This window comes from Macaca fascicularis, chromosome 12 (assembly GCF_037993035.2).
Source record: "Macaca fascicularis isolate 582-1 chromosome 12, T2T-MFA8v1.1".
In the NCBI taxonomy this organism is placed as follows: domain Eukaryota; kingdom Metazoa; phylum Chordata; class Mammalia; order Primates; family Cercopithecidae; genus Macaca; species Macaca fascicularis.
The window spans coordinates 105,946,124-105,959,801 of NC_088386.1; the positions used below are offsets into that span (position 1 = coordinate 105,946,124).

Here is a 13,678-nt window from a genome sequence, read left to right on the forward strand (position 1 = left end):
TGTATAGTGCCAATTAATGCTTAACGTCTCATGACACGTGTTTTTATTTCAGTAAACATTTTATTAGATAGACAATTTATACAACTGATTTTTCCATTTATTACAAATAAATCTATACTTTAATTATACATTCTTTTCCATATCCTTTTTTTATTATAGTTCCTTCATCTACCCATCCCATCATTCTAACACATTTGAACCCAGCTAACAGCCTTTATATAATATTTCCCTTGAGGCAGGAAAATTAATAATTAAAAATCACAGATACAATTTATTAAGTGCCTACTATGTGCCAGGCATTATATCAGGCACCACACATAGAATATTTCTAATCTTTACAACTAACCAGCAAAGAAGATAGTATTAGAGGTATTGACATCACTATTATTAATACCTGTACAGATGAGTAAATTCTAGCAAAGAAAAAAAGATTAAGTAGCTTGATCAAGGGCTATAAAGTTGGTATGAAACAGAACTAGGATTCAAATTCAGGCCTAAATCTAACAGCACACTGTTTCTCAATATTTTTCCTAATTCAAAAATATCAGGGTTTTTTTTTTTAGCACCTAAGATTTCACTGACATTTGTCCCAAATTTAAATATATGCAATAAATATTAAATTATTATAATATGCATAAATATTATTCTCAAACAATCACAATTATAATAAGCAAAGGCCACATAAAAAGGAATAGTACATTTCTACAAAAGAATGACAACTATTTTCATTACACCCGTAATTCATCATAGAAGAAGTGGAAAATATACAGACATTTTAAAAATGAAAAGAGAGTCATTTGTAATCATACTTCAAAGAGAAAACCAGAGCTAACATTTAGGTATATATTTCTCCCTCCAGACTAAGTTTCCTGAGTATATGTAAACATGAGTGTACATTCAACATGCACACATATAATTTTAATTAAATCAGGCTACATCAATTTTTTAAAACCTAGTTTTCCTACTTAATATAGTGTGACTAACTTTTTAAAACATACAGACGTAGTTCAACATTTTCAATACTGCAAGATACTCTATTGTGAAATAAAGGGGTATATGGAATAATTAGTTTAGAATGCATCATTTGTATGAAACTAATAACATGCTATTAGAAATGAGACTAAATAATATAATAAAGACTAATATTTCATCCCTTCAAAAAGTCTTTCATGAGAAAGACCTTGAAATGTTTTCATCATTTATTTTCAAGATAATATGCACCTAATGATGTCATTTTAAAAATTATTACTCAGTTTTTAGATTAAAGCTCATTTTTAAAATCACCAATAGAAATGGATTCTTCATCCATTTAGCAAGTAATCATTAGTTTAGTCATGCAAATAAATTCTGAAGTATCTCATATCTTCTGACTGGAAACACTAAAACACTCCTGTGATTGTTCCACCTCCAAAAAACATCATCTAAAATCTTTTAAGCCACTGGAAGTCGCTAGTTGGATATATGTGAATAATGGGCCAGGAAGGGGGAAATTACAATCCCTATCTTTACCCTAAGAATCAGCCTACTCTGGCCCAATAAAATCTCGCATACCTGAGTCATATGGGGAATACAGGGAATAGAAAAGTCACAGAGAAAATGTGAATGAGAAAAGTAAGATTAAGAGAAGCATAATTTGAACTCTGAAAACAAAAACTAATCAACTGTAAGTTAAAACACTAGCTACTCTTAACAAGATTTATAATGTAAATACACCAGTAGCAAATTCATTTTAAATCACCTAAAGCAGAAGTCCCCAACCCCCGGGCTACTGATGGGTACCTGTCCATGGCCTGTTAGAAACCAGGCTGCGGAGCAGGAGGTGGGCAGAAGGCCAGCAAGAATTACCACCTGAGCTCCGCCTCCTGTCAGACCACCCACAGCATTAGATTCTCATAGGAGCTCGAACCATACTGTGAAATCCACGTGCAAGGGATCTAGGTTGCTGCTCCTTATAAGACTCTAATGCCTGATGATCTGAGGCGGAACAGTTTCATCTCAAAACCATCCCCCCACCCCCACCCTGTGGAAAAACTGTCTTCCACAAAACCAGTCCCTCATGTCAAAAATGCTGCGAACAGCTGACCTAAAGTACTAAAAATAAGGTATTAATACTTTTCAATTTATGAACTGTATATATCTAACAATGTGAGCATGTATTAATACTATGAATCAATAAGTTATTTTTTAAATGATAGTCTACAACTCAATATTGCCTTTATATGTTAACTTCCAACTCTAACAAAACTACTTTAGTCAAGTTGAAAGATTATGAGTGAACAGTTATATATCAGTAGATTATCCTAAGAAAACCATGCATAAAAATGGGCTTGCTATCCCTACCACTTAACTCACTCCTAGACTATCTTCTGCAACAAGTTTTTTTGTTTGTTTCAGATAGTGTCTAGTTCTGTCGTCCAGGTTAGAGTGCAGTGGTGCCATCTGGCTTACTGCAATCTCTGCCACCTGGGCTTAAGTGATCCTTCTACCTCAGCCTTCTGAGTAGCTGGGACTACAGGTGTGTGCCACCAAGGCCAGCTAATTTTCCTATTTTTGGTAGAGACGGGGTCTCCCTGTGTTGCCCAGCCTGGTCTCAAACTCTTGGGTTCAAGTGATCTGCCCACCTTGGCCTCCCAAAGTGCTGGGATTACAGGCATGAGCTACCATGCCTGGCCAACAAGTATTTAAAAACAACTTAAGCTTTTAAAACTTGGCCTATAAAAATCATTATTACCACATTTCAAGAACAAATGACTTGTTCATAGGCAATTTATTAACAACCTCTACAAGTAATTGCTGCTGCCCTTTCTGAATCTTTTTCTTCTGCTCTCCTTACATGGAGCCATTACTGCTCTCACAACTCTTGGTTCCCTATACTATCAAAGCCCCCTGATAGTTCATCAGCAATGAGACCTAAAATGCTACCCAGGGCCAGCTTCATGGGCATGCAACCTGTGCACCAGGCTAAGCGCAGATGGGGGCTATGCTTGCTTAGTGCTCTACTGTCACTGTCTTTAAATTCATAACTTTTTAACAAAGGGCTCCACAATTTCATTCTGAACTAGGATCCGCAAATTAGGCAGTTCTGATGTCATCTCAGGTCCAACCTAAGAAAACTGGGGATACCAAGGAGAAAGGAAAAAGTACAAGAAATCTTTTAGAAATGAAAATATCTTAGAATTAATTTAATCAGATTACAATTTCCAATGAATTTCCAATGAATAAGTAGTGACCTAAAGATGGTGAAAGTAGATTTGACTGAGTAAGCAAATAAATTACTCTAGAATGTGAAACAACTAGGATCAAACTGAACTAGGATCAAAACAACTTGATCCTATTGAATGAGGGGAGGGAAAAGAAAGAGGAAAGTGGGAATATAGAAATATAACAAAAACTAATTTAAATCACTGCCTATATGGTCAAGTGCATTCTAATTTGACATCAGATAATTACCAAACAGCTTTCTAAATTACAAAATATTCATAAGTGCCTTGATTATACATTCCAATTAAGAAAAACTCTGGGCAATTATAAATTTAACAAATACAGGGCGGAAGAAATCATACCATATTTTGGTTTACCAGGAACAATACAGTAACCTGTATTTAGTTATTTCCTGGTATGTCAGAAAAACTCAGGAAAATTAGATGCAGGCAGGCATGAATCTATATCATTTCCCAGAGAAACAATGTAATGATGCAACTATGGTGAAGAATTGCTCAGCTTTAAAGTAAAAAAGTCCTAGAAACCGAGTTTGTTTAAGAGCCACTAAAGCCTAAATCAAAATAAATTGTTCAATTTCCAAGGACAGATATAGGATATACTGGCCAGAATAATTAAGCTTGTAGAGATATCCACAATAGAATTTAAATATCAAGGAAGGCTTTGGAATCAAAGTAATTGTTAGGAGCTTTTTCGACTTTACATTTACATAATCATTTTTTATGAAGAAATACATATTCCAATATTACCTTTCACTAAAAATCTTGATCAATAAATTAGTCAAACACCAATTAAGACATATTAACTGGTACCACTGTTCTCTCTCCTTGAAAAAAATCCAATGATAAACAATTTTGTCAGAAAAAAGATTTTCCAATCCCTGTAAAAATAATCATCCTATGGCCATAACAATACCATTACTTTATATATCATATTTAAATAAATTTAATTATATTGGTATTATAATGGAAACCAGTCATATGGCAAATATTTTAATTGTATTTAATGCCAAATGGCCTAGTTTAAAACCCATATGCCAGGAAGATACACATATAATGATGTTTATTTGAATAGTTTATAAAATCGATGAAAAGTTATTTCATACCACTGATATCCTTACTTTGACTTTACCTGTTTTTCGATGTTTCGAAGAAGTAAAGTAGGGCTGCTTGGTGACATTTCAAAATCTTGTTCCGGTACAGGATCTTGACACTCTTGGGGAACCTGAGGATTCCCTAGAATGTTTAGTGAAGCTGCTTGGTCTGCAAATTGCATTTGTTTTTTCAAAATGTCTTTTGGAAGCTGACATTCTTCTAGGACCACTATCCCCTAGACAAAAAACAATGAGAAAGTTGAAATGAAAACAAACTGATTATTAAACCACCTTTAATGCTACAATGCACTTGAATCTATGCTTCCTCTTAACCCTTGGAATTCAGAAAATATAAACTTGAAAGTATAGTTTAACTCTGTAAAGAACTGGCTGGTTTAAAACATGTGCAGCTAAAATAACATATATGGCTGATAGGCTGGACTTGTAAAATATTTTCTTAACTTAAATACATGCAGTTTTTTTCTAATTGGTTTTAATTATTGGCATTAAAAGCATGACATTAAAATAAAATTAAAGGCATATTATACACAGAATATGGACATTTCAGATTGAAATCAGAATATTTCCTGATAGAATCTTCTGATATTTTGGTCACTAGCATTTCTATTTGTGCTTTACATTTGAGCACTCCCAATTTTATAAATTAAAATACCAAATTTACAAACATCCAAACAACAATCTAACTCTATCCTAACTCCTTTCAGAGCATCCTAAGGAGCCCTGCCCCTGTTGCTGTCAGCCTGAGCAACCAGGGATAGGATTGCACCACTGAGAAAGAGTACTCTCTAGGCCAAAGTTCCCACTGCTTTCAGGATATCTGTGTTAATAATAAAGACACAAGCTTTCAACTTTGATGGGGTATATTCTCAAATGTAAGGAAGTAGGGGAATGAATAGGGATTAAGTTGTCTCTGTACTCCCTGCCTCCTACTCACAAACATACTTATTCCTCAACTGGTTTGCTCGGCTTTCTCCTCCATTCCCCAGCTTCCTCACTCCAACTGTTCTCAACTTTAGGTTCCTCAGAGGCAATGAAGACAACAGAGAAAGAGAAAAAAGGAGTGCAAAGGAATGATCTTAATGGTTTCATAGTTCTCATTGTAAAATTTCTTTCCTTCCTATCCCTTCTACCACCCTTCCTCCTGAAAATAATACAGTAATATATACTGTATAATAGATATTAAACATACACAGATATTGTTATATATATACTGATATTACATATATTATATATTATATAGACACACAGGTTTTACATATATAATATATAATATATATTTGAAAAATAATATATAATATATATTTGAAATATAATATATAATATGTATTTTTCAAATATATATTACATATTAGAAAAATGCTAATAAATTCCTATAGGCTAGTTGGAAAAGTATTACACTCTTAATGTGGCTAAAATACTATATTCTTGTAATAAAAAATAACTAACATATTAATATTAGTGTTCATTATTTCAAAAATGGAATGAATTAAATGATTGCTGTGGGCCATCTATATCATGCGTAAGTCTTATTTATAAGATGGAAATTGCCTATAGGTAATAATGTGTTATATATGAGTTTTAGTTTGCACTACATAATTTAGAGAATATATAACTTTAGAATGCACATATTCAGTTATGGTATTATACGTGTATTTTATTATTTTGTAGCAACATTTTCTGTAAAAGTACTAAATGCACTTTTTTTAAAATCTGTATTTTGAATAGTGCTAACATGCTGACTTTTCCAAGAAGAAGGGGATCCACTCGATCCCAATTACTGTTTTCTTAGAATGAACAAATATGGTTGTCAAGAAATCTGAAGAAACATGCTCAAAAGTTCTTATTTCGTTTGGTATTTTAAAAATTAAATTAGATATAATAGATATGGTATCATCAATCTGAAAAACTCTTCAGAGTATCCATTCAAAATTCCTACAAGTCTCTCACTAGGTTTCTTCATAAGTACCTGCATGTAAAAGAAACACAAGTTTCCACCTTATCAATTTAACTTCAATTGTCTTTGGTTTGATTCCAGTTTATATTATGGGCCAGTCTGTATAGATTAGTCTGATTTCAGTCTGTACACATTAGTCTGATTTCATAATCCATATTTATAAATCTGCATCTATGGGAAAATTCTATTCTGAATTTCAAAGTTCTATTTCCAAACCTTTAGAATACTACCTTTCTATAAGTAGAAAGCCTGCTATAGTTAGTTTAATAAAGAACTTTATTTTTAAAATTCAACCAGGGAGGCAGGGCGTGGTGGTTTACGCCTGTAATCCTAGCACTTTGGGAGGCTGAGGCAGGTGGATCACTTGAGGCCAGGAGTTCAACACCAGCCTGGCCAACATAGCAAAACCCTGTCTCTACTAAAAGTACAAAAATTAGCCGGGCATCATGGCACATGCGTTTGGTCCCAGCTACTTGGGAGACTGAGGCAAAAGAATTGCTTGAACCCAGGAGGCAGAGGTTGCAGTAAGCCAAGATCGCACCACTGCACTCCAGCCTGGGTGACAGAGACTCTGTTTTAAAAAAAAAAAATTAGAATTCAACCAGAGAGACCTTCATAGTCAACTTCATAATCTGCTTCTTCCCCCATAAACTACTACCCTGCACAAAACTCTTGGAGTGTGAGGAGAGTGGCCCATTCTAATCCGCCACTGCCAAGAATGGAGAGGAAAGGGTTGAATATTTAATCCTCTGGGGACACAGCAGAGAGTTTCTGTTCTTAAAATCAGTAAAATGATATTCTCATACACAAAACAACATAGATAAGAAAGATATGAAATATTTTTAGAAAAATGAGTTACAACAACTGAAACAAGTGAAAACTCTAGCATAAAATGAAAGCCAATCAACTGTTTCTGAGAAGACAACTCTTGACAATGCAGGGTCTTCACAGAGAAAATACTGTGTGAAAAAAAAACTACTTCAGCAACATCTCTATTATTCACATAAATTCACCAAAGTTAATTTTAAGTAAAACTTTAAATAAAAAATTTGAAACACACAAAAGGTACAATTTAAAATGTGGAAGGCCCTACTGCAGGTTAACAAAATAAATCTAAGAGACAAACCATTTGATATAGCCAGTGTTCTCCCAAGAAAAATATTTCAATTTTTTTCTGAGTGTGAGAAGAATCTGTTGTCTTATTAGAAAGTTTGAAGCGAGGAGAAGAGGAAATACAGGAATCTGTAATATGTTGACAAAGCTGTCACAAGAACCACCAAAGGATGTTGCTAATAACTGCTTTCTTCTCTAAAAATTTAAGCAGAGTTTAGACCATATGAAGAATGGTAAAGGGGCAAATGATGTGTTTTCTGACTTAAGGCACAAACTAGCACTTATTTAAACAGGATATTTACAAAACAGCATCCCTCAATCTCTTTCATTTCCCTTTATCTCTAATTTAACTGAGAACATTTTTTTTTTTTTTTTTACATTTAAAATACATTAAACAGAAAGTTCTGTTTCAAGACAGTACTGGCCATCCTTCTCAATTTTTTTCTTACAATAACTCAAGAAGCTGTAAGAGCAAGGAAAGTGATGTTTTTCTTACATAATAACTTCTCAACTAAGCTGCATATAAATAAACAACTAAATACTTTAATTCCTAATAAATGTAATGAGAAACTACTAAAATAACCAAAACATTGTATTCTAATAGCATAATTTTGTGGCATTTTCCATAAAATATACATAATGCTATTATTAAGGGAACAAAGGGCCAGATACACATTTATCCTGAATTAAGAAAAAGGTAAGGCCATATAAATTATTACAGGGAAGTTTAGACGGCTTTCCTTAAAACAATTTATTCCAGTAGATGTTATATAAACATGCAATGAAACTTTTAAAAGAATTTAACCAAGAAGTATACAGTACTGCTTAGAAAATAGAGAATATTAAAATATCCTTTCTCAAGTTAAAGGATTATGAATCAGATTGTCTAGATTGAAATACAAATCTTATTCATTAATTTAACTGCAAACCCACTTTCTTGGAAATATCTAAACTGTTTTACACCGGACTCATTCTTAGAACTCTATTTGCTACAAAATACATGTGTGAAATTATATCCTTTAAGGAAACCGATCAAAGAAGAGAGATTATGTGGATAGGACTGGGAAGGCTTTCAAAAACTGAAGGCTCCTGTAAAGATAACAGTGAACAATGAGAAAAAGTAACTAATGTAACATGAAACTTTCATCAGGAAACACTTAGTGAATGTGGTTACCTCAAATCTCACAGAACTAGTAAGCCTAAGGTTTTATGTCTGTCCTTCTTCTACCTTCCTACAGATGCCACACCACTAATTCCTACAAGGTGTTAAACATACTTCATCACTTCCTAGCTTCTTTTCCTCTTCTCATATAACACATACTTTCTGCTCCTTTAAATACCATACTACTTTGTCATTCCTGAAAATGATCATGTTGTTTCACACCTTCAAACCTGTAAAAAACGCCTTTCTCTAGTTCCACTGATTCATCAAAAAATTACTATTCATCCCCCAAAGTCATACTGAGATGTCACTTTCTTCTCTTAATGTTTTCTCTGACCCTCTTACCCATAAGTATTCTCTCTATGGCACTCCAAATATCTTACAAAAACATGTATTCTACTTGAAGTATAATTTTTTTAAAAAAAAAACAGGTATTACTGAATATATTACATATACTGAAACGATTATGTTTTATCTCCCTTACCAGAATATAAACTCATGATAGATAGAGCCTAAAATTTATTAATCTTTGTGGACGTGCAGACCCCGACGTGGGGCTAGGCAAACTACATGGTTCAAGGGCTCTGATCCCTTCCCTTCTCAGCTTTTTCTTTCAAGGTCTATCCCTATCAACCTTCAATATTAGATTATCTCCAGGATGTCTACAGTATGACCATATAGAATACTGTTTCCCACAAAAACAAAGTTACAAATAAATATTTAGCAATATTTAGAATGCATAAGAACTCATTTGTATTATTGATTCTTTGGGAAAACAGACCACAATGAACATTCCCACTTGGAAATGTAAAGAATAAAAAATATATGTCAGCTATTGGTCTATATTAATGTTAACACTCTGCTGGACCAATATTGTAATGGCAAGCCATTACCCTAGGGGCATGGCTTAATTAGGCCCTGATTTGTGCTTCCTATTAAAGGGTTCTTTCCATCCACTGCTTTCTATGGCTCCTGAATCAGCCGGCTTCTTTCTTTTATATTACCTTCCTTGGTAATATAAATTTAAAATTTATATTGGTAATAAAAATATAAATATAAAGTTTCTTTCTTTTATATTACCTTCCTTGGCAATATCAGTAAATGTTTATGACTTCTTTAGGAACTGCAAAGCTCTTAGCCTGCTTCTTGTTCATAGAAGGTTGGCATCCTAAGGACTGGTTTAAGTCTTGGCCAGTAAAATGCTTTTTATAGGTCACGCTTATAATTTCTTTGGTACAACTCACTCAGAAACTCAGAAGGCTTCCCATCTATCTGTTTTCAGGCAGTTCCATGTACTGACAATCACACCCACATTTCTCTGATGCATTCTCAAAGGATATTTCTTTCACCCTCTAACTCCTGTACCTACCTATATATTCCTTCCTCCTGTCCCTCTTTCTCTGCCTCCTTGTGGGGGGTCTCATAAGCTATTAAGTTCTGATGGAAAATCCACATTCTTAATCTTCCTCCACTGCCCTAAGTGTAATTTTATCCAGCTCAAAGGTTTTGCAGAAAATGGTATCCTTAGTTTGATCTTTAGCTCCAAATCACTTTTGTCCGTTATTATTCAAAGGTTTTCTCAATCCTATCTCTTATCATATAAAGTGCAGAGAGAGGCAGTTTTGCTAACTTCATAAGGTCTTGAATTTCTAGAAACCTATTCCTTTTCATTCATGTTTTTAAACAGGTTTGAAAACGACCTAATTAAAAATTATCAATAAAAAGCATTATCACAAAGTAAAAGCCAATATAAAAGCCAATATACAGGACAAAGTCTAAGCAGAATATGGTCAAAGACAGAATTAGCAAATTAAAAGACAGTAAAGAATTCCTTGTGGTACAGAGAGACAAATGAGATTAAAACATTAAAGAGTGGTTAAGAGACATGAAAAATTTGTTTGAACCTCTCAACCTATGAGAATTTCACAAAAATGGAAGAGAAAAAAATGGAAAAACATGCATTATTTGGATGATAGTAGCAGAGAATATGCTAGAATTGAAGAAAGATGTAACACCTTGGACTAAACATGGACTCTGGGCTGGCTGCAGTGGCTCATACCTGTAATCCCAGCAATTTAAGAGCCTGAGGCAGGTGGATAGCTTGAGCCCAGGAGTTCGAGACCAGCCTGGGCAACGTGGCGAAACCCCATCCCCACCAAAAATACAAAAATTAGCCAGCTGCGGTGGTGCATTCTTGGAGTCCCAGCTACCCAGGAAGCTGAGGCGGGAGGATCGCTTGAGCCTGGGAGGTCAAGGCTGCGGTGAGCCGTAATCATGCCACTGCACTCCAACCTGGGCAACAGAGCAAGGCCCTGTCTCAAAAATATAAAAGAAATTAAAACAAACAAATGTGGATTCTGAAAAAAAAAACAAAAACATGTCTACACAAAGACTTATACATGAATATATACAGCAACATTATTCATCATAGCCAAAAACTAAAACAACCTAAATTCCCATGACCTAGGAAACAGATAAACAAATTATATATAGTACAATCCTACAACGGAATACTGCTCAACAATAAAAAAGAAAAAATTACTTATGCATACAGCAACACGGATGAACCTCAAAAGCATTATGCTAAGTGAAAGAGCAAAATAGAGATTACATGTTTTACTATTTGACTTATATGAAATTCTAGAAAAGGCAAAACTATAGCAATAGAAAACAGATTAGTGGTTGCCAGAGAAAAGAGCCTGAAGGAAAGAGATTGACTGCAAAAAGGAAGGAGTGAAATTTTTGAAGGTTATAGAAACGTCCTACATTATGATCATGGTGACGGTTACAAGAGTAAACATTTGTCAAAATTCAGGGAACTGTACAGTTAAAAATGTGTACTCTGAGTACCAAGCACATAAAGACAATCCTTTGATACCTGTTAGTAAGGATGTAGAACATCAACTAAACAAGAACATCTTAAAAGTTACCAGATAGAAAAGACAGTACTCCAAAAAGAAAAACAATCACATTGACAGTAGACTCCTCCTCAGTATCAAACAAAACAATAAAACAAATCTTTAAAGTGCTAAAGGAAAATAACTGTCAAACTAGAATTTAACACCAAACTAAAATACCATTTAAGAGTGAGGGTAAAATGAATATATTCTGAGATGTACAAAGACACAAAGTTTAAGTGTCCAGAGACCCAAATGTCAAAAACTCCTATCAATGCATGTCTCTTATTTCTTTCTACTTTATTTTTTAATTGACAAATAATAATTGTACATATTTATGGTATATATAATGATATTTCAATACATATAATGCATAGTGATCAGATCAGGGTAATTAGCATATCCATCACCACAAATATTTATCACTTCTATGTGTTGGAACAGGAAGCACCAGGAATCTGTCTCCCCACCTAGATACCACCTCATTGGCAGAATCTGTCTAATGTCATTATTTCAAAAATCTGGAGTTTACTGAAGACTTGCAAGTTCAAGGGGCAGGTTTGGACAGTAAACGTGCAGTCAGTTTTAGCTCTTAGCACAATAGCAGCTACCCATCCCCACTCCTAGTCCCATGGCAGGCAGCCATTCATATATTTCGGAAGCAATCTACATACAGCCTGCATAAGCCAGGGTAGGGGAAAAGGACTCTGCTCTGCAAAGATTAGGGATCTGTGTTCTGATCACTGATTGTAACCTTTGATCACAGAGGTACAGACAAAGAGGCAAACAACCATTGTTGTAGTACCTCCCTCCTTTTATTGCAATTCCCTCCTCCTCTGGCTGAAGGCCTTCCTGGGGATTTAAAGGGCCAGCACCCTTAAAAAAAATAAATCTTCTCTTCATTTTTCTCTTTTCCCCTTTTGGGAGCCAGATATTAAAAGCAGGACATTTTAAAACAACTGCATCAATGAGGAAAATTAGAAAGCAACTGGGCATTTCCAAGAAAAGGTGCAGGCTCAGAAAAAATGAGATTCTAACTATACCCTTCAGGCTTATTCTTGCCACACCAACAACCAACAACAACAGAGAGAATCAAAATAATAAACAAAAATGATTTTAAAAGTCCTGCAGAAAGAGAAAGAATCTGATTTCCAGAGTTAACACATTATTAGATTCAAATGTGCAGTTTTCAAAAACAAACAAACAAAAAGCATACAATGAAACAGGAAAAAAGGGAGCATTCAAAGGAAAAAAAAAACAAACAGAAACTGTCCCTGAAAACAGGATGGAAGACCTATTAGACAAAGACTTTAAAACAACTGTTTTAAAGATGCTCAAAAGGCTAAAAAAAAGATGTAAAAAAAGTCAAGAAAAAGATGTTATGAACAAAATGCAAACATCAGTATGGAAATAGAAAACCTGAAAGGAAACCAAACAGAAATTCTAGAGCTGAAAAGTATAATAACTGAAATGAAAAATTCACTAGAGGTATTCAAAGGCAAATGTGAACAGGCAGGAAAAACACCAATGAACTTGAAGCCAGGACAGTAAAAATAATCAAGTGTAAAGCATAAAAAGAAAACAGATTAAAGAAAAGTGAGCAAAGTATAAGGGACACGTGGAACACTAATAAGTGGCCCAACATATAAATGTAGGAGTTCCAGAAAAAGAATAGAGAGGCAGAGAGAATATTTGAAGAAATTATGGCTAAAAACTCCCCAAATATGATGAAAGACATGATTACAAATATCAGAAGCTGAATGAGCTCCAAATAAGGTGAATCCAAAGAGTACTACAAAGAAACATTATAATCAAACTATTAAATGACAAAAAGAATCTTGAAAGCGGCAAGAGAGAAGCACAGGCAAGGGATCCTCCATAATACTATCAGTAGCCTCTTATGATAAACTTTGGAGGTCCAAAGGCAGTTAGGTCAATATATTCAAAGTAGAAAACAAAATAACAACAACAACAACAAAAATCCTGGCCAACCCAAAATCCTATTATATTCGGGAAAATCATCCTTCAAAGGTAAAAAAAAAATTAAGATACTCTCAAGTAAACAAAAGCTGAGGGAGTCATTTACCACTAGACCTACTCTGCAGAAAATACTTAAGGAAGTCCTGCAAGGTTAAATGAAAGACCTAGATAGTAACTTAAAGCTGTTGATGAAATAAAAATCTCAATGAAGTTAAATACACGCATAATTATAACAGCTA

General features: G+C 34.2%; 1 protein-coding gene across 21 annotated transcripts in view; it reads right to left on the reverse strand.

Annotated features, from left to right (window-relative positions):
* The window catches only part of KANSL1L (KAT8 regulatory NSL complex subunit 1 like), a 140,041-nt gene that overhangs the window by 77,734 nt on the left and 48,629 nt on the right, over positions 1 to 13,678 (reverse strand). For 19 of the 21 annotated variants that reach the window (XR_012421439.1, XR_012421441.1, XR_012421442.1 and 16 more), the window contains exon 4: positions 4,351 to 4,548. Coding sequence is in view for 16 of the 21 variants with exons in the window: in XM_005574155.4 (XP_005574212.3) it covers positions 4,351 to 4,548 (198 nt within the window). In the remaining 5 variants the exon portion in view is untranslated. Of the gene's footprint in view, positions 1 to 40; positions 3,114 to 4,350; positions 4,549 to 7,788; positions 10,875 to 13,678 lie in introns of those variants that run through there. The other 2 variants (XM_074010007.1, XM_074010006.1) reach the window with 2 other exon arrangements.